Source organism: Hibiscus syriacus, unplaced genomic scaffold (assembly GCF_006381635.1).
Source record: "Hibiscus syriacus cultivar Baekdansim isolate YM2019G1 unplaced genomic scaffold, ASM638163v2 tig00110129_pilon, whole genome shotgun sequence".
In the NCBI taxonomy this organism is placed as follows: Eukaryota; Viridiplantae; Streptophyta; class Magnoliopsida; order Malvales; family Malvaceae; genus Hibiscus; species Hibiscus syriacus.
In genome coordinates, this window is record NW_024062602.1 from 1,184,830 (window position 1) to 1,208,356 (window position 23,527).

Sequence of the window (23,527 nt, forward strand, 5' to 3'; positions counted from 1 at the left end):
CAAGGATCCAAAGCAATTTAGATACCAAAATCTAAATGAATGTCTCTTGTAGGTGTGTGAGAGCAACGGTGATGATATGAAGATGTTCAAATGCTCTAGCCACACTTGAAAAGGAATGAGTAACCTTTAAGCTTAATGTTTTTGATTTGATTGATTGGTTGCTCATTTAGTTTAAGCATGCATGAGTTTTGATTTTAAATAATTTTATGTTTTTTATCTCATATATATTGAAAATATGCTAGGATCAACATTTTCTAAAGTTTTAAATGATTTTTCATAAATGTTTGTTCATCTTAATGAATTTTGGTCAAAATTCATTTTAATGTTTTGTTTTTACAAATTTTAATTTTTGACTTAAATTTAAATGTTTATGAATGTGATTTAGTGCAAATGATATCTCTCTAACAATTGAAATCAATTTTTCAAATGCATAACATTTTTTGATAGCTTTATGCACGTGAACTTAAATTCAACAATTGGTATTGCATAAAATTTATTAGACTTGGATATATTGAATTTCATGTTCTACTAACATGTTTGTTCATATCTGTTGAAATTCAATTTTTTTGTGTCAAACTTTTAAAGTCAATTTTTTTGGGATGCTTTTATTGAGGGTGAACTTTGATTTTTCAAAATATTTTAATGTTAAAATTACCACCTACTCTCCATTGTTATTTCTTGAACTTTAAAGTTGAATTATTTTTGATATAATAAAAAAAAGGGAGAAGTATATGTTTGAAAATTTAGTTTCTCAATAAAAAGGGGGTGCTTTAATATTTTCCAAATATGTATCTTTTTCATTAAATGTTTTATTAAGGAGGAGTTTTGCCAAAAATAATTTTTCAAATGTTTTGTTATATCAAAAAGGGAGGGATTATTGAACTATGTTTTATAATATTTTAATATAAAAAATTAATGCAAAATGTTTTTGGACTTGAATTGAATTTGTTTAAAGTTTTCAAAAATAATTCAAAGTCCATTAAAATAGAATTTGAGCACAAAATGCTTTTCTGGGTACGAAGTATTGATATTATTCTTACACTATCGATACTGCATAAACAATAACGATATTGTTCATGTGGTACCGATACGAAATGTAAGATAAGTATCGATACTCTCTAGGTAGTATCGATACTACCATGTGTTTTCCAAATTGCTCAAATCCGAGAATGCAAAATAGGTACCGATACTCAAAGTATCGATACTACTTTACATAGTAGTATCGATACCATGAGCATAATATCGATTCTGGTCAGGCCCAACGGCTAGTAATAGCTAGTTTATTTAAATATTATAAAAGAAGTACTGATACTCATTAAAGGAGTATGGATACTCCTTGTCCTGGGTAGTTTTGTTTTGCAAAAAATTAATCTCCATCGGCTAGAAACAACCACAAATTGATTCCAACATATAAAAACAAGTTAAGGACACTTGAAGAAGGGTTAGAACACTTATCCAAGCAATCAAACACAAGAGAAGAGTTTTCATTCTTATTTTTCCGTTCTCTTGTAAATATTAGTGTTTAGTGAGTCTAATCTTTGTAAACACTTACCTTAGAGAAGTTTTCTTTTTTACATCTTTTTCCTTTTGAAGCAGGGGTTTTGGTTCTAGTTTAGCCAAGTGAAAAACTAGGGAGTTGTAAAGGTTATCTCTTTATCCTTGAACAAGAAAGAACAAATTAGTGAATTTGTTAGAAAATCCTAAGTGGGGAGCTTAGGTAGTAGAAGTAGACTTAGTTGAGAATTCGAACCACTATAAATCCTTGTGCAAAATTGTCTATCTTTTCTTTCTCCTTACTCCCTAAGCACAATTGGCCAATTCACCCATCTTGGCACATTTTTTCGGTTTATCTTTGAGCTTCGAAAATCCCAACAATACTTATACATCCTATAAATTTAATTGATCTTAATTTTAATTTACTTCGGTAAATTTAATATTCTAATCGAATGGTGACACATGTCATCATTCATTGAAAGATTTTCATACTTTAAATTTATTTAATTTAAGTATTTTTTCTTTCAATTAGATTGTTGACACATGTTACCATTTGATTAGAGGATTAAATTTATTGAATTAAAGTAAAATTAGGATCAAATTGATAGAATGTATAAGTATTGAGGACTAAATATATAATTATAATAATTTGTTAACTTTCACGTCGTGGTTTGATCAATGTTTTTAAAACCGGACCGGACATTGAACCGGTGAAGGTACTGGTTACTGGTTCAACCGGGTTCAACCGCGGTTGAACCGGATTTTATATAAAATAATATATTTTTTTTTAATTTTACATAATATTCAAAGCAATATAAATATATATGTAACAATTTTTTTAAGTTTACAATATTAAAAGGTATAAAAATATCACAAGTCATAACATATATAAATTAAAAACCATAAAATCAAGTGAAACAAAATGATTCAAATCAACTACAACATAATATTTAAGGTAAAACATATTAAATAATAAATATAATTATATAACTATAATCGAAAAAATAAAATTGGGACTTAAAAAAATCAATAACAAATGATGTCATTTGGTTTAATTTTTTTTAAAAAACCAATCCAACATGGCTAAGAAACATAGAAGAGCATCCCAAAAGTTTAAAGAGTAAAAAGATGAGAACAAAATAATCCCACATGGCTAAGAAACATAGAAGAACATCCCAACTTACTTCTATAAATAATAGAGGTAATTTGACATTCAAAATCATGGAGCCTTTTGGTGAGCACAGAGCGAACTATTCTTTCGCTTTAATTGAGCTCAAATTTTAGGCTTCAATAGAACTTCTAAATTTTTTTTGAGTTCCAGCCTTTTCGAGTTCAAGTTTTAATATTATATTTCGAGTTCGAGTTGAACTTGATAATTTTTAGCTCGTGAGTTTTTGAGTCGAGTTGAGATTACTTTTAAAGTTTTCGAGTTCGGGTCGAGCTCAGCAATACTCGAATTTGACTTGGCTCGTTGAACAAACGACGTCGTTTGGTTTAATTTTTTTTAAAAGAAAAAAAGTGAACCGGCGATTCAAACCGATTTTGCCGGTTCATCCCGGTTTTATCGGTTTTCAGCCGATTCTACCAGTTTTCAGTAGGTTCATTGCCAGACTGGTTTTGTGAGGTAATCGGACCGGACATCCACCGGTTCATGGTTCAACCGGTTGAACCGATCGGTCCGGTTTTGATAACCATGGGTTTGATTGACATATGTAAATAATTAAATGGTATGATTTAAAAAATTAAAAATTTGAAGATCAAAATAAAAAAAAGCAATAATTAAGTGGTCATATGTATAGTTTACCCTTAGTTAAATGTTGGATGGAGTTCAAAGCTACTTTTGTACATTGAGGAAGAAGGTTCCCTAGATGTGAGTTAAGTCGTTTCGTTTAAAACAAGACAAACACGTGCACAACGTTTAAGATTGATGAAGATTCCCAATTAGCCGGAAACTATGAATGAACATTCGAATTAAAACAAATGAATTGAACAATAGCAATTGAGGGAATTCTTCAAATGCTATTTACAGGGGAAAGAATATTGTTTCAACAAATCAAAAAGAGGGAATGGATACCTAAATTCCTAAAAGAAACACATTGTTTGTTTAGTTGACTTCCATTTTGTGTGGAATCCGTATCACGAGGCGTGGCTTCTTCAAAGGGTGTGGGCTTTCCACTTCATCATCACCGCCGGAAACAAAGAAGTTGGGCCTCGAGAATTCCGGCAGAGGCGGCTGGTTCAGGTCGAAGCCCCTCTGGCTGGTGGTACTAGTGCTGCTGCTGGAGCCTAGTTTCTCAGATGTGGTCCCGCTGTTAGCTTTGCCGCCTTCATAGTGAAGTCGCTTATGCCCACCCAAGGCCTGCCCAGTCGGGAAGCTTCTGTGGCAAATGGAACACTCGTGGGATCTACCGCTGGGGTTCGACGATGTGGAAGAGGTGGTCGTTGACGTTGACCGTTCATCGTTGGCGGCCAAAAGTTTACGGTGGCTGGCTTTGTGGCCACCCAGAGCCTGGTAGGAGGGAAAGGCCTTGTTGCAAACGCTGCAGTTGAAGCCAACTCTTTCCTCCGGTGGATGGAGGGTGGAGGAGTTGTCGGTAGCGCCGCGGGCGAGCATGAGGAGGCAGAGGGCGAGGTATTCGTCGTCCTGGTCGAAACGTGGTCGCTTAGAACGCTTGCCCTTGGTGAAAGAGTGAAGCTGGGAGTGAAAGAAAGAGGATGTCGGAGAGTTAAGAGCTTGTAAAGCCATGGAATTGGATGATGGAAAGCAAGAAGAATTGTGAGTTGAAGAGCGAGTGAGGGTGGGGGTGGTTTTAAATGGGGGAGTGGAAGGAAAGTGGTGAGAAAGTGGTTGATTTATAAATACGAGTGGAAGTAGCGCGTTAGTCTTCCTTTTCCTCAAATGCGGCGGCTTCAAAATCAAACGCGGTGAGAAATTGAATTTAACCAGTCTCCACTGAGAAAAAGGAAACTCATGTTTGTTTAGCTCTTCAAATTATTTATATTTAAATTGTGCAGACCACGTGTAGACATTAGGCTTCGTAGATTATTTATTTTTTAAAAGATAGAAGCTCTTAAAACGTCTACGCGAGCTCTTCTTGGTGCAGACATGATTTTATATCTTCAAAGATCTTCAAACCTCTTCAAGAATAATTATAAAATATAATTATTTATTAAAATAATTTTAAATAATTTAATAAGGTTATTTATTTTAAAATAATTTATTTTAAAATAATTTATTATAAAATCATTTGTTTTAAAATAATTTATTATAAAATAATTTGTTTTAAAATAATTTATTATAAAATAATTTGTTTTAAAATAAAATATTATAAAATAATTTATTTTAAAATAAATTATTATAAAATATGAATTGATTTATTTTAAAAAAATTTATTTAAAATAATTTATTAGTATGAATTGATTTATTTTAAAATATGGATTGATTTATTTTAAACAATTTATTAGTATATATTGATTTATTTTAAAATACAGATTTATTTATTTTAAATAATTTATTAGTGTGAATTGATTTATTTTAAAATATGGATTGATTTATTATTGTAGTTGTATGGATTGATTTATTTTAAATAATTTATTAGTATGGATTGATTTATTTTAAAATATGGATTGATTTATTTTAAATAATTTATTAGCATGGATTGATTTATTTTAAAATATAGATTGATTTATTTTAAATAATTTATTATTGTAGTTGTATAGATTATTCAAATTTCAGTATTGTAAAACTAAAATTATTTAAATCTCAGTATTGCAAAACTCTTTTAAGTTTAAAAAATCAGTTTATTTATATTTCAATTCATTTTAGCAGTCTGCAGACGTTAAAAAATAAATAATCTTCTTCTTGTAGACTGCAGACTTTTGGTCCACCTCTTCTGCTGCAGATGCCTGCAGATATGATCCGCAGACTGCAGATGTGATCCGCAGACTGCAGACGTTTTACCTCTGCAAAAACAAACACTATCACTTCAACTTATCAAACTCGGTTAAGAAGCTATCCATCCCACTTCATGTAATACCATCAATTTTAATTAACATCTTCAACCCCTTGTTTTACATTTTATCACAAATTTGGCCTTCACCTTCACTCGAATCATAGTATTACAAACCGTCATTTATTTTATAAATCACGGCACATGTCGTTTCATAATCCTTTTTTATTTAACAAAATTTTATTATTATAAAATCGATAAAATTAAAAATATGAAAGGTTTAATTTGCAGATATATTATACTAAGAATTTAAGAAAAAAATTAATATAAGATATTTAAGAGAAGAACAAAGATTAAATGATAAAATTTTAAAATATAAAAGGTTTAATTTATTGATTTCTTTTGATCTAAGAATAAATTAATCGATTTTATAGGACTTATTATTATTATTATTATATACTATCTAATATTTATTGATCATTGATTTATTTGTAGCAATAATTTAATTGAACTAAACTATAATTTTTAGAAAGAAAGAAATGATCTATTTGCAACCAAACTAAGATTAGAGGCTTGTTTATTGATTATATTGTTTTGTTCGTTGGGAGGTACATATAATCTTGCTGGCAATTTCTTTAGTATCAATATGGCATGAACTCGTGAAATCCACTTGACCGGCTTGCTTGCTTATTAAGCAGAAAGCTCAAAGAATTTAGCATTCCCCCTACAGAAAATTTGATTGAAAAAAGATCAACTTAAATTCAAATTCAAGTTTCTCTGAAAATTATTCTTATTTCGAATTCAAGTCCATTAAATTTCATATTTTAGATCAATCATCGACTACAGCAAAACTACTGGTTCAATAAAAGGGACACATCTAGTGATTTGCGGTCTCCTATTACTGAAGCTGGGATAAGCAGGGCATATTCATTACAGGCCATGAATGAGGCAATTATCAATTCATTTCAACTCAAATAGCATGTGTACAAAGCACAGAATGAGTACAATTTACACAATTGTACATTTACGAGCCATCGAAAATTTAAACCAAAATGGTATCCTAGTATAAAAGTTCTCTGTCCTGCAGAAGTTGATGAATCTTCATCACCAGCATGACAGCAAAGTGCCCATAGTTTCTATCCTGAAGAGACCAAAAAAGAGAAAACAAACATTAACCAGGCAGTGAATTTTACTAGTGATTACATTTGCTTGTGAAACACTCCACCAGAAATGCTTACCTTGGATTGCATCCATTGCTTGTTCAACATCTGCTTTCTTGCTTTGCTGAGCGCTGAATTTGGCGATTTGTACATTCTCTGTACCACAGAATCCGAATAAATCAATATCAATTTCATCTCGGTAATAATTCAAGACACGCATATATCAACCAAGAGCATAATAATTATAACTAACACACCATTGTCTGTAAAAATATTTTACTATAGCAGTTCATGACACAGACCGGATAACGAGGCTTTAAGAGGTACGATGACCTAATGAATTATAGACCTGGATCTTACAAAAATAATCAAAATCTTACAGAAATAATTGAAAGATGAAACACTCAACATGGTTACAACCAACCTTTTGACTGTTGGATAAATTTTCTCACTGCCTAGAAGATTCCTCCTTTTTGGCGTAAAATTGACTGTTGGATATATTCTCATTGCCTAGAAGATTCATCCATTTTGGCGTAAAACCAAAAACATCCTGAAGAAATTCGTTTTCCTGCACAAGTGGAAACAAGATATGTCAATCTTAATCAACCAGAAAATAAAATACGAGCAAACTAAATCAACAATGTAAACTTCACAGAAAAAGAAGACTGATCTGCATGTGTTTGGTGAAACCTCCACCAAGAAAGTGCTTCAAAAAGTTCAACTGTCGCATTGAAATTTTATAAATTACTTTAAAAGTTCATGGCACGTAACTCATATAGGAAACTAAAGAATTAGAGGAAAAGAAACCTAAATCAACCGACACCATGTTGATGTCTGCAGTGAATCCCCTGCCAATTTTCAGTGATGTCTCGGGACAATAACTATCCTAACATTACCAAGATAATAAACATTAACATGAGATGTCCTAAAATTGTAAGTCATGAAAATGGAAGACAATATTAATACCTCAAGGAACTCCAAAACATCATTGAACAAATTCCCCTGGTTGTTCAGATCTTTCTTGGCAGAACCTTTACCACCAGCTTCCACAGAGAGGTCTCTGACTTGATTCAGAATTTTCCTCCTCAGTCCTAGTATATGTGAGAATGCTTCTTTAGCTTTATTTTCTTCGGATACTGAGCCATCATTTGAACCTTTAGCTTCAGCAGCAAACTTCTCTAAGCTTCCCATCTCAAAAATTACTGCCAATGCTTCCCCAGAAGCAATGCGAACAGATCGGTCATCCTTATCTAGCAAAGTGGACAAATATGCTATGGATCTGCATAATTTTTCATGATCGATCAGTCTCAGACTTATATATTGTGGAAGCATCAAAGTATCACAAGGTTTTTAACCTACTTTTCTGAGATTGAAACCCAACAGTATGTTGGTTCATAACCAAAGAATATATGAAGAAGATTTAAGACTACAAAAAAAGAAAAAGAAAAAAAACATATGATCCATAGAGTTGACTCACTCTTGCCATAGTTTGGGACTGAGTCTCCATCCATGGTTGTCAAAAGGAACGATCAGGCAGATACAACTGCTGTTATTACAACAGCAAAAGGTTTGACAGTAACAACCTACAAGTCAAGCAGAAACAATTAATTCTCAAATAAAGAAAATTATGAAGCATAAACAAATAATCATGCTTTGACATTAACAAGATAGAAGCAATAACCGATTCAGTGAACATCAATACACTATCGGAATTTCGATGTTTCTCCAATTAACGAAAATCAGGATACTTACATTGGAGCCTAGTTTAGGATGAACTGTTTGCCACATGATTTGCATTGATTTTTCTGTTTCCTCCGGATCAATCCCCCAACAAAAGTGATGATAGCCAAGCACTCCAACTATAACAAGTAACCAGGTAAATGCAAAACAACTGATTGAGCATCATACTACAAACAAAATATTAGAGGTAGAAAGAATTCCAATTAAACTTCTTGAATACCGAAGCTATCTTAGAAGATTCAGAACCAGATTTAGAAGCCTGTGAAATAGGAGTGATTGATTCCTCCAATATTTCCTGTGCATTATCTCCAGAGCCAACAGTCAATGCCAGCAAACCTACAAAAAGAAATTTATCAGCTTGAATACTGAAGCCTTGTGGTCTCTTACATGCATGTGTGCACTAGAATTTGCAAAAGCTTTCAAAACTAACCAATGACATGGGAAGCTAAAGATATCTCTTTGCTGGACACCTTATTGATAGAATTCACACACTGGTGCAGTAATGTAGCAAACCTGAACAGCGAAAGATAATATGAGCATCAGAATCACGTAGATTCAAGTTCTCAAACCATATATCTTAAATCATAAGAATCATTTTCACCCACAACTGCAAATGTGCTTGGCAATACAAATCAATCCTACTAAATGAGTGCTATTCCCAATTTTTGGTGCCCAATGATTTAACCAATCAATGAATTTTAGCCACCCAATCACAACTCCATAAAATCTCATAGAACCATGGTCCTAATACATTGGGCAATTCTTGCAATAAAATCACTCGAAACCATGATTAAAAAACAGTCAGAAAAGAGCAACTTACTTCTTCTCCATGAACTGATCCTGCAAGTCATAGTTGAAAGCCTCAATAATGAGACCAAGGCCTTCTCTCGGGTAGAAACCCTCAAAAAAGGTGAAACACCAATTGAGTCTGATCCAACTCAAGAGCATAATAATTCTCAAAATTTTGAGAAATCTACAAAACTTGGCTAACCAATTTCAACTAACCAAACATATCTTCCCTAATCACATTAACAATGATATTTTAGGAATGCATCAAAATTTCATCCAAAACATAATTAAACAAATATATCAAATAACAGTATCTGACCTCTTTTCGTATAAAGCATCCACAGCTTCATCAAGTAAACCATCCTTATTACGTTCTACTTCTTCAATACCAGAAACCTACATTCATCCGATCGCATGGTTGACGATGAACTTATACTACTACTACTATCATCATCACTATCTAACATCCTCATATTTTTACACTAAATTTTACCTGCCAAATTCATATAAATCTTTTTATTCAGCTAAAAACCGTAAATAAAATATAAATAAAAATCAACGTCAAACACACCCAAAACAAACGATAGAAGATTGCTCAAACGCAACTCGGCCAATCAATCAATAATCTAATATTCATAGCAATTTAGAAAGATAATACCCTCTTGAAAAAACTAAAATAAAAAGGTTTATCAAATTAATTGGCAGAAATTATCGAAACAAAACTAAAAGAAATTTGGAACAAATTTCTTACGTTTACCCATGTTGGTGATTACTTCTACGCCGCCGATTTTAATATGTCAGAAACTACACGGTTGACTAAAAATATGAGAATGAGATGGCTTTGAGATTAAACAAAGATCAACAAAACGAAAAACCGAACAAGAATCCAAACAGAACAGAAAAGACGACAACAACAGCGAATCGAAGGACGATACAGCCATTAAATTGATGTACAGAGGGGAAAACCTTTTGGATTAAAAATCCAAGGAAACGAATCGGGCATTAAAAATGTTAATAACCCTAATTATATAAGAAGAATTTGAGAAAGATTATCACTTGGATTTGGGAATTTGGTGATCCCGCGACCTATGACGTGGCATCTTGGTTGGCGTTGCTTGGGGCTGTCGGATCCACGCGCCGAGTGAGACACCAGGCGAGCGTAGGGATAAAGCAATTGGTATTAGAATCAGACACGTGATTTAGCCAATTCTTAAACGCTTAAAGATCCAATTGTCTGTTCGTTAACTATCCCTTTTATTGGGGATTTTATGAGAAAAGATATGTTAATATACGGTTAATATATAATGTTATCAGATATATTATATTATATTTATAATATTTGATTTAGCGCTATCGAAAATGTTGAATAATAATAATGTAGTAAGTCTAAATCATGAAGAAATATTAAAAAATTTGACAATCGGCAAACTTAGCTTATCGGTTTGTGTCGATACAAATGAAAAATGTATCACTCCATAGCAATATTACAGATACAAATATGACAAAACCGGTCCCAAAATGACAAAATCGTTAAAACGCTAAAGTGTCGATAATTTAATATAAGTATCGAAACTTTATGAATTTAAAAGAGAAGAAGTTATAGCGCATATAAAGTGTCGATACTTAAAAAAAATATCGATCCATAACAATATAACAGGTGAAAATATGATAAAACAAGTCTCAAAATTAACAAAACCAGTAAAACGATACCGGATATGTTGAAAGTGTCAATACTTTAATATAAGTATCGACACTTTATGAAATTAAACTAAAAAGTGTCGACACTTTATGAAAATGTGTCGATCCATAACAATATAACATGTAAAAATATAATAAAACATGTCTAAAAAATGACAAAACTGGAAAAAAGATATCGGATATATTGAAAGTGTCGATAATTTAATATAAGTATAGACACTTTATTAATTTAAAAGAGAAAAAGTTATAGCCCCTAAAAAGTGTCGACGTTTTATGAAAATGTATCGATCTATAATAATATAACAACTAAAAATATGATAAAACCGGTCTCAACAATGAAAAAGTGATAAAACGATACCGGATATGTTTAAAGTGTCGATACTTTAATATAACTATCGACACTTTTGGAATTTAAAAGAGAAGAAGTTATAACGCCTATAAAGTGTCGATACTTTAAAAAAAATTATCGATCCATAATAATATAACAGGTAAAAATATAATAAAACATGTCTCAAAATTGATAAAACCAGTAAAACGCTACCAGATATATTGAAAGTGTCGATAATTTAATATAAATATCGACACTTTATGAATTTAAAAGAGAAGAAGTTATAACGCCTATAAAGTGTCGATACTTTTAAAAAATATATTAATCCATAAAATATAACAAGTAAAAATATAATAAAACCGGTATCAAAATGATAAAACCGGTAAGCACTACCTAATATGTTATTGTACTTAATAATATTTCCGGTTAAATGTCTATTTTATTATATAAGCGCTACCTATTACATTATATAAGCGACACCTAATATGTTATTGTACTTGATAATATTTCCGGTTAAATGTCTATTTTATTATATAAGCGCTACCTATTACATTATATAAGCGCTACCTAATATGTTATTGTGCTTGATAATATTTCTGGTTAAATGATATAACATAACCGGTCTAAATTTTAACCGATCACTTCTTTAACCGGTCACGCCATTTTTTAGACATTTTTTAGATGCCGCACAGCAGAATCACCCCTTTTATTGAGTTATCATATAGTTTTTTTAAACATTTTATTCCCTAATTTTAAAATTTGACAATAAACTTTCGAATATCTTCTACTATTATTGATACTCAAATTCAAAACTTTTTAAAAATAACAATCTCCCTTTTAATCTTAATTCAATCTTAATTCGTGCATTTTTAACATTTACTATAATGAAAAATTATTCAATCAAAATATCTAATATGCTATTTTTTTTATAAATATTATTGTTAACTTTAATAAACTCTCGAATTTTATTTTTATTCAATTTGATTTTTTTTAAATATATCATCTCAAATAACGGTTTATAATTTATTTTACTACTATTTTATTTTTATTTAATAATATTATTAAAACAATATATTAAAATAATATTAAGTATTTTAATTTCATATATTAAAACATTAATTTTTTTAAATTATATTTTTATTAAATAATATTATTTAATAATACAAAAGAACTCTCAACATATATTGGTTAATTGAATATACTATCGTAGAATTCTACCATTTCCATCTTCCTTCGAAGTCTCATTGTATTTGAGATGTTGATGCTTAGGTGGATATACACGAGGCGTTTGGTTCACGGGAACAAATTAGAGAGAAATGTATTTTTTAAATCACATTCACACGTTTAATTTAAGAGTATTTCTCTCACAGAATAATGAAGTATTTTCAACCGTGATAATATTTTAATCTTTTCGTAGAAATACTATTTCATCTATTTTTTTTAGGTATTACACATTTCTATCTCTTAGAATAATAATATCCTTAAAGTAATATAGTTATTTCAAATTGGTCCTTATTTTTTTTTATATAATTACATGATTATAAATTTATTTTATTTCTTTTTTAATTGTTTCAGATCTTTTTAATACTTATAATGGAAATAATATGATGCATATAAAATAAAAGATAAACAAAAATATTAATTTTTATTTTATTTGATTATTTGTTATGTATGTGTTTGATTCAAGTTTTATTTTTGTTGTGTTTTATTACATTTATTTTTAGATTTAATTTTTATAAAAGGTTTTATATTTTTTATTAATTTTGTCAAATAATTTAATATGATATTTTGTTGTAAAGTTCATACATGTAGCATGAATGAAATTAAATAGTGTATCCAATTAACACATACTTACACCAGTGTAAGTATGTACATCTCCCAATATCTTGATACCTGAAAATAAACATATACTTACACCAGTGTAAATATGTACATCTCCCAATATCTTTATACTTAAAAATAATCACATAACTATATTTTTGCAAAGATATTTATGTATTTTCAAAGAAATAAAAAAATAAAAAATAAAAAATATGTATTAAGTTATTTGTGCATACATTTATTTAAAAAATATATAAATTAAAAATAATAAAAAAGTTACATTTTCTATTAACTTTCATGTAAATATTTTTGAGAGAATCAAATTTATTAAAAAAGAAAGTATATCTAAAGGAGATTTTCATAAAATATGCATTTTTCTATCTTATATTCTTTCAACTAAACACTTTAGTCTTACATTCTTATCAAATAAATCAAACAAGGTAATACAATATTCCCAATGATATGATAAGTAAGGTAACATTTCGATAATCTTATTCTCAAAAGTAATCTTAGGGATGGAGTTGATAAGATAACATTTAAGCTATCTTGAAGAATAGAGGAATGAACAAATGAGAGTTAGAACTCTCTGTAATTCTATTAGCAGAAGCTTAAGCTCTCTTGAACTAGAGAGTAGCTATTTATACATGAAGAATGTGTATAACAAACTCATAACAAACCTAACAACTTGTAATTTTACTATAACAAAAAACCTCATCCATCCAACACACACATGCAAGTGATCATAACACTAACATTCATCCTACATCATCAATCTTCAGCATTTGCTTCATAACATTAACATTCATCATGCATAACAAATCTTCAGCATTCGCTTCAGTCTTTTACTCCAACATTCCCCCTGTAACGTCACCTTTGTAAGCCTCTAGACAGTTGAGTTACCAAGAGTTTATGCCTATGCTTAAGGAATGAAGATGATGAGAGTGGTTTTTTCAAGACATCTATAACATGCTCATAAGCTGGAACCTCATTGACTTGCAGTCGACTAACAACAACCATTTCTTGTACAAAAAATAAGTCAAGCTCAACATGCTTGAACTTTGAATGCAGAACGAAATTGGCACAAACCGCAACAGTGCTAGAATTGTCACACCACAGAGTAGCCTTACCATGTGGAACAACAAACAATTCCTACAGTAATGATTCAATCCAAATCATATTCGCAGCTGCAAAAGCAACACTCCTATATTCAACTTCAGTCTTGGATCGAGCAACAAGCTGCTGCTTGCGTGAACTCCAGGAGACAAGATTTCCACAAAACAAAATGTAATAGCCAGATGTGGAACGCCTATCATCAGGGTCAGAACCCTAGTATGTATCTGCAAAACCAGTCAAGGAAATACGCGAAGTCACAGTAAACCGTAACCCAAAATCAGTTGTTCCTTGAAGATAGCGTAGAATCTCTTAACAGCCTGAAAATGACTATTGCGAGGTGATTGCATAAAATGGCAGACCTTATTCACAGCAAAAGCAATGTCTGGCCTAGTAACCATAATATACTAAAGAGCACCAACAATACTTCTGTATTGAGCCGCATCTTCAACAAGTTCCCCAGCATCAGCAGACAACTTGCAATTAGAAATCATAGGAGTAGGAAGACTCTTTGCCTCACCAAACCCATGTTTATGCAATAGCCCATGAATGTACTTTTGTTGAGTCAAAACAACACCATCAACATCAGGACACACCTCTATACCAAGAAAGAAACTAAGGGAATCAAGATCCTTCAATGAAAAACGAGTATTCACCTTTTCAATGACACACTGAACCTCACAAGCATCACTTCCTGTCAAAATGATATCATCTACATATACGAGCATGTAAACAACACTCCTAGCTGATTTTTGAACAAACAAAGACGAATCAGATTTAGACAAAACAAACCTTTCAGAGACCATATACTCTCGAAGGCTCTCAAACCAGGCCCGAGGAGCTTGTTCTAAGCCATAAATTTCTTTATGCAGTTTGCAAACTAAACCATCACCATTTTGCACAAATCCAGGGGGCTGAGTCATGGAAACCTCTTTTATCAACGCCCCATTTAAAAAGGCATTATTAATATCTACTTGACGCAGCAACCAACCTCTCGTCAATGCAAGAGTAAAAATCACTCGTACCGTTACATATTTCATGGCTGGATTAAAAACCTCATGAAAATCAATCCATGGTTGTTGAACAAACCCCTTCGCTACAAGACGAGCCTTGTACCGAGACACCGAGCCATCAACATTACATTTCACCTTAAAGATCCATTTGCAGTTTACAGGTACACGATCTTTAGGAAGAGGAACCAGAGACCAAGTCTTATTGGCAATCAAAGCATCAAACTCTTCTTGTGTAGCTTTCTTCCAATGAGGAATCTTCATAGCTTCTTTAATGGATCGAGGCTCTTCATCAAAATATTCAACATGCAGGACACGAGGTTTTCAAATGCCATCTTTGGCCCTGGTAACCATGGAATGCGAGTTGTTTATAACCCAAGATAGAGAAGGGCAAACAACTGTCTCGGGTATTAGAGAATCATGTGCAGGTGAAACAGCTGGTTCACCAGATACATGGGAAGACACTTCACGTGCATGAAAGGTCTCATCAAGTGCAGGTGGTCCATTCAAAGGTTCATGAATAGAGACATCGCATGGATTACAAGGAAGAACACGCTCCTCAGCATCAGTAGAGTGACCAGAATTAGACATAGGCTCCTCAACAATAGGAGACTATTTAAAACCTGTAGCAAAATGAGAAGTTCCTGCATTTATAGGAATAATATATATTTGTATAGAAGAAACCAGAGGAAACACACCTGTGGAAACATCATTGCTTAAGGAAGAATCACTTGAAAATTTACACACCTCATAAGGAAATACTCGTTCATCAAACACAACATGCCTCGAAATAATTACCTTACCATAATCATCTAAGCATTTATACCCCTTATGAGAAATGATGTAACCCAGAAAAACACATTTCGTGGACCTAAAATCCAACTTATATCGATTAAAAGAGCACAGATAAGGATAACATGCACAACCAAACACTCGAAGAAATGAATAATCTGGAGAGTTATGATGTAGAACTTCAAATGGAAACTTGCCATGCAAAATAACAGTAGGTAAACGATTAATAAGGTATACTGCAGAAGTGAAAGCATGGCTCTAAAATTTTTGAGGTAAAGAAGCCTGAGCTAACATAGTCAACCCGGTTTCAACAATATACCTGTGCTTTTTCTCAGCCTTACCATTTTGCTCTGACGTACCAGGACACGAGAGACGATGTTGAATGTCATTCATGCAAAACCATGTTCGAAGCAGTTGATACTCCCCACCACCATCAGTTTGAAGAGCCTTAATCTTGCATCCAAACTGTACCTCAACAAGTTTTACAAACTCAAGGAAACATTGAGCCACCTCAGATTTTCATTTTAAAAGGTACATCCAAGTAAACCAACTAAAAACATTAATAAAGGAAACATATTATAGGAAACCATCAGTATAACACACATGAGCTGGGCGCCAAACATCAAAAACAGCAAGTTAAAAAAGTGCATTATACTCAGTCAATGATTTTCAAAATGGAAACTTATGGGATTTCCCTTGCATACAGGCAAAACATACATTCAAGGCTTCAATTTTATTGAAAACAAGATTACATGACTTCAAAACACGTTGAACAATATCAAGAGATGGATGACCAAGGTGCTTATTCCATAATTCTAAGGAAACATGTGACTTTGAGACATTATTCACCAAACAAGGGGACCCTTGAACCTCACAAGGCAGTAACTGATACATCCCGTTATCCGTGAGCCTACCTCTAAGTAGAATCACTTGAGTCCAAGCATCCTTCATAAGACATTCAGAAGGATGAATTTCCATGAAGACACAATTATCACGAGTGAACTAGGAAACATATAACAACTTTTTCTTTATGTTAGGCACATGTAGCATATTCTGTAAAATCAAAGGCTTCTTACTATAACTCAAAAAACCTTGACCTATATGCGTAATTGGAATACCATCACCATTACCCATGAGCAAGGAACTATCTCTAGTATAGATAATATCTGATTGAAAACCAGACAAGTCATTAGTCACATGGTGGGTGGCGCCGGTGTTAGGGTACCACAAAGAATCCGCAGATGCTGGGGAGTTAGAATACGAGGTAGTTGAAATAGTTGAAATATAGGCTGCTAAACCAGGAGCCAAGAAAGAATGCGATGCACCATGAGAAAAACGAGGAGCATCTGAAGGGAATCCAAGAGAAACACCAGGAAAAGAATAATACCCAGGAGCATACGGTGAGGGATAATAAAACGGGGTGGGAACAAAAGCTGAATGAGAAGGCATAGAAGTTATGGTATGTGCATAGGGTTATCTACCAGACTGCACATGTTTGGTAGAATTCCTAGCAGATGACTTTGGAACATTTTCAGTCAACGAATCAAATTCATACACCCCAGTGTACTCCCTATCAAACCTATGATAACATTTTTGAGCTACATGCCCAAAACGATCGCACATCTGGCATTGAGGTCGATTTGAACTTTGATGACGCCCTCGACCTCGACCACGATAGCTACTCGTCTGACCACGAGATACGTGACCCTGTGATGACTCAGTGGCAGAATCCTGAGGCCCACGAGTATTGGTTTCAATAGCATTGCCTTATCGAGAATGAACAATAAGATTATCAGAAATACCCTCACTCAAGAACACATTTTGTCGAGCTTCACAGTCTAACAACATCTCAGTAAGAACATCAAGAGACAATGCTTCACGTGAAACAATTGTAATAATGGATTCGAACTCTATTGATAACCTAGCTAACATGTAACATCCCAAATTACGGGTTAGTGACTAAATTGTAAACTTTTAAATTTTTTTGATTAAAGTGGAAAAGTTGAATAGTTCAATGATTTATTTAGAAATATTTCTTGAAAGTTTTTAGTAATTATTAAAGGAATTAAAGGGCAAAATGGTCATTTGACAGGAATGATATTTTCTTTCCTTAATAAATATGATTTTTGTGGGGGGTGGGGGAAGAGTTATCTTAAAACTCTTTCTTCTTCTTCTTCTTCTTCTTCTTCTTCTTCTTCTTCTTCCTCCTGTATCTCCAAGCTCAAAGGTAAGTTTCTGATTTCTTGATTATTTGTTGATTTAAAGGTTGGGTTATGATCATTATATGATAATTATGCTTAAGGAAAGCTTAATTTGTTCTAAAACAACAAGATGAAAGGTATATGAGAGATTAAAGATTTTGAGTTCTTGAATGAAGTCTTGGAATATAGTTCATTATTAGAAGTGGAAGTCAAATTTGACTTGTTATAAGTGGAATTAAGAAGTTTGAAGTGTTAGAATTGAATTTAGAACATGTTGAAAATTGGGTAAGATTCTTGAAGTTCATAAAGGGGAGAGGATTTTGAGGTTTAAGATGAGATAAATGGATATAAATTAGTTTAAGTATGTGTATATGAGCTAATGATATGAAAGGGTTGAAATATGGCACAATTAAATTAGAAGGAAGTAATTTACTTGCATAAATAGGAATATTGGACTAGTGTGCATCGGTATACATTCAATATGTACCGATGCATCAAGGGTAAATTTCCAGAAATTATTCAGTGTGTATCGATGCACACAGGTAGACATCGATGCATAGGAATTTCAAAGCTATTTTGTATACCGATGCACCCATAGTGCATCGATACACCCCTCTAAGGAAAAAAATGAAATTTTGGTTCATTAAATTAGCTTAAGTTATTAATACCAAGTTATAAGGTTTAGGCTTCTGATAATTGTCTTGAAAATCATGTTTATGTAGATATTGAGCCTAAACAAGTTCCGGAACAATCAAAGAATTAGGATAAAATCAAAGCAATGTTAAGGTGAGTGTAATTTAAATTGTACTTAAGTTATTGATCAAACATTGGCTTGCGATGAGCTAGTGACGGAGTTACTATGGTAAGAAGTAACTTCTAAAATGTTTTGTGATTATTATGTGTGCATTAGTACATAGAAATGGAGGTATGTTATTATATGTTACATGAATTACATGCTTATTTGAAAATGCAAAATGTGATATATGTTACATGATATGAAATGCGAATTTACATGAACAAATGAGAAATGATATAAGCCATATGAAACGATCTACGTGAATACATGCACTTGTGATACATGTGATATGATATGAGATATATGGTTACACATACATGTGGTATGTGACAGAAGAGAAAGAACAAGTGATATGAAATGTATAAATGATAATGCCCATGTTATATGATATGAGAGCTAGTGGTATAGTTGGCATGCCAAGAGTCGAGGGTTACCTATGTTCTACGGAACATATGGACAATTTACCTATGTTCTTCGGAACATATGGACAGTTACATATGTCATTCGGGACAAATTTCATATGCCCCTAGTGGAACCTCATACGAGCTGTGGTGATAATAATAGTGCACAACCTCAATGTACTCGAATACCTTGAGTTCTCAGTAATGTACATGGGCTTATAAAAGGTTATCAAAGGTAATTACATAATTATATGATGTTATGTGTGTTTCTTTGTGATATGATAAATGTGTTATATGATATACAGAAATGATAATTACAAGATCATATGATAAATAGAGATTACGATAATGATGGTATATGTGCATGTATGCATTTTGATATATGAAATGTTTTATGGTTTTTATTATATGTTTATATGCCTCACTAAGTCATAGACTTAGTGTGTGATTGTTTCACATGTAGGTTCCGAGAAGCGGAAGAATGATAAAAGCTAACCAAGACAGGTCAGTTCTCCTTTCCGAAGATCAGATCAGAAAAGTATTAAATAGTATGTATTTTGTAATAATGATAGTGGTTGGCATGTAATAAAGATTTGAATACGATATGCTCTAATTGGTTTGTAAAATCATATGAATGAGTTTTGTAATGTTTTAAACGTGTATATGTAAATGGTAATTTTAATACTAATGAAAACTTAGATTTTTATGAAGTTATACGTATTTTGCCGAAAGTTACTGTAGCAGTGCATCAACACTCAATTTATATTCGAAATTTTCATTGTTCATAGTACTGTTCATACAGTATAGTATTGTTCATAAATACGTATTTTTTTCAATTTTTTTTATAATAAAGCATAATTTAATAGAATATTATTGTATTTTCTTAAAATGAGTTCAAATATTTTGATATTTGATAAGAATATCGTTTTAAAACATCAATGTGACATCTCATACTTGTATTCGGGTCAGATACGGGTTGGGGTGTTACGTAACACAACACTAACATGTTCTTGTTCAGTAACCACACTCCCTGCAACATTCAACAAGTCACAAATAGACTTGACCTTAGTAAGATATTCTTTGATTGTCAAGCCAGACTTGCGTTGAGAATGAAGATTATGCTGGAGAGAGGAAATTTTTGCACTGGAACGAGCACAAAAAAGTCAAGCTACACTGTTCTATATTGACAACGCTGTTGTAGGACCAGTCAGGTGAGGCAGAACCTCAGTGCTCACAGTGGTTAAAATCCAAAAAACAAGAAGCTTATCTTGTTGACGATAAGCTGCAAACCCTAGATTATCTTCAAGTTGACTAGATGCATTAGTAACAAACTCATCAGGTACAACAGAACCAACAAAAATAAATCTCAACAACCCATAACCATCAATTATCAAAGTTATTTGATGCTTCCAAAGAAGATAGGTGGATTTAGTGAGTTTAACCATATCATGCTTCGGTAAGTGTTGAATACCAATCATACTTCGCAAATCTCCCGAGCTCAAAGAGGAAACATTTGGAGACACATCCTCAGAATCACGAGTAGGATCAATCGTCAAATCGACCATGATGATCACATAAACAACAAAAATACTTTCCACAGTAATGGACCACGAAAAGCACACAATATCAAGACCACTAGCAAAGAATGTTTGTGAGCAACACATCCATACAATCTTGTGCAATCACAAGAATCAAGATAATTCCTTAGCTAGATCTAGAGGAGAAATAGGAAAAACAAAGAAGAATGTAGAGTAACCTAACCACCAAGACCAGAGAGATTCGAAATACCTCTCTTTCAGCTCGCTCAAGTGATCACCTAAAATCAGCAGAAAAGAAAGTCGGCAACGGAAGAAACACAACCACCAGGATTGGCGAATGATACCATGATAAGATATCATTTAAGCTATCTTGAAGAATAGAAGAATGAAAAATGAGAGTTAGAACTCTCTGTAATTCTATTAGCAGAAGCTTAAGCTCTCTTGAACTAGAGAGTAGCTATTTATACAAGAAGAATGTGCATAGCAAACTCATAACAAACCTAACAGCTTGTAACTATACTATAACAGAAAACCTTATCCATGCAACACACACATGCACATGATCATAACACTAACATTCATCCTACATCATCAATCTTCAGCATTTGCTTCATAACACTAACATTCATCCTGCATCACCAATCTTCAGCATTCGTTTCAGTTTTTTACTCCAACAGGGGTGGGCCGATTTTTTGGCCTGAACACACCCCGATTTTTAGACTAAAACCCATATTAGACCTCGACATGAATATATTAATATTTTAAAATAATTAAAATAATATATTTTATAATAATATAGTTATAATTATTTATTATATTCAAATAGTTAAATTAATATATTTTATAATATATTTTATATTTTTAATAAATAAATAAAAAATATATTTTAATAATATAAAAAATTAAAATATAATACATGTATATATATAAATACAAATAAACCGAGTCGGATCGGATATGTGATTTTTCACCTTAAACTCGCCCAACCTGTCTCGAAAATTTTTACCATATAACCTGCCCTGCACCGAGCCTGAAAATTTAAAAAAAAGGCCCCTATAAGGTTGGACCGAGTCGAGACCTGTCAATTTCTAGTATTTTGACCATCCCTAAATAATCTTATATTCTATGAACTAAATGAAAGTAAAACTTGTTGAAAGAACTGGAATTTTTAAACAGAGTATGAATAAGTAGCATATTCAAAGATATTTTGCAGGATGCATATTCATATACTATATATATCTATATTAAAAATTTAAATTATTTGTTTAAATAAATATAAATAAAATTTTAAAATAGATACAATCAATAAAATAAATAATTATTAAAAAAAATTAAATTTCAGGGTAACTAACCTTAAAACCTTAATTCATTCGTCCCGACAAAAATTGTCTAAAAGATTAAGTTGACACACTGTACAATAAGAATAGTAAAAAATTATTGTGAGGAATAATCTAGTAAATTAATGCAATAACTTTTAACATCCAATACATTTAAGCTAAAGTCCAACCATTGCATGTTTCAATGGGAAGATGATTGCCACCAATGTGGTCCAAAAATAGTTGGGGACTCTTGGAATGGTCCAATCATATGCTAAGCTGAAAAGATTAAAGCTGGAGGAGCTAAAAGGGTTCAACCAATCATATTAGAACAACAACTCAACTTTTTGATATGTTGTATAATTGCTTTAAGTTTCATCTTCGGCTAGAAAATAAAATACGAGAGTTTAAGAGTTCTATTCCAAAAATTTTGGGTAGGCACTTTTTTTTCCATTTTCATACACAAATTAAATTAAATTTAATAATTTTCTCGAATGTGCAGTGGCTCCCCTCGAAAGCCACATGCATCCTCCCTTGTTCGGTATAATATTGGGCTAAACATTGATTTAAATTTTAACTATAAATTAAGTTAAATTTTATTATAATTTTATTGGTTTAAAATTAGTTGATAATTAAATTTAGTTAATAATTATTATGAATTAAAAATTCTTGATGATTAAGTATCCGACTCTATAAATAAATATAAATAGAGAGTGTGTTTTAGTCTTTAGAATTATGAGAGAATTATTTTGAAGAGATGTAATCCTTTTGTAGCCTTTAGAAGTATAAGAGTTGAATTTTATTATAGTTTTATAGTTTTGTAGGATATTAGGAGAGTGATTTGGGATACTCTAGATTTTAGTATAAATACCATATTTTATAATATATGAGATATCATGTATTTATAATCTTTCGTGATTTCTATATTTATAGTTGATTATTATTTTTCTCAGCCATTTAGGTAGTCAAAGTCGAATCAAGGTAATTCCCATCTCTTGCGCATGTATTATTTTACTTTGATGTCATTTTGGTTATTTTTTGCTCATAAATTCTTAACAATTCTTAACAAGTGGTCTCATTAGTCATGATTTGAGTTATAGAATTCTTTGAAATTCTTTTTACAGATTTAGTAGTGATATTATAGACATGTAAGAGGAATTTTACTGCAATGAATTTTCAGTTGCAAGGGAGTAATTCTAGATTGATCAAACGATACTTCAACGAATATTACGTAAGATTTGAAATTGTTGAGGACTTGATGATGAAGCTTCAACAAATATTTGATTTATGTAAAAATTGAATTTGTTGAAGATTTAAAGACAAATTTTCCAATAGAATTTATGTCAATTGAGAGATTTTTAGGTGTTGATTCAAATTCTAATT

At 31.9% G+C, this 23,527-nt stretch overlaps 1 protein-coding gene and 1 pseudogene across 1 annotated transcript; both read right to left on the bottom strand.

Annotated features, from left to right (window-relative positions):
- Positions 1 to 3,590: 3,590 nt before the first annotated feature.
- On the bottom strand, positions 3,591 to 4,263 carry LOC120215630 (zinc finger protein ZAT10-like). The gene has a single exon (XM_039213261.1). It carries the CDS (start codon positions 4,238 to 4,240, stop codon positions 3,599 to 3,601), a length of 642 nt encoding a protein of 213 aa, XP_039069192.1. The 5' UTR covers positions 4,241 to 4,263; the 3' UTR covers positions 3,591 to 3,598.
- Positions 4,264 to 6,388: 2,125 nt separating this feature from the next.
- LOC120215632 lies at positions 6,389 to 10,122 on the bottom strand (annotated as a pseudogene).
- Between the last annotated feature and the right edge of the window lie 13,405 nt (positions 10,123 to 23,527).

Coding starts and splice junctions, on each gene's coding strand:
- LOC120215630 (XM_039213261.1), bottom strand. CDS start 4,240: ATGGCTTTACAAGCTCTTAACTCTCCGACATCCTCTTTCTTTCACTCC.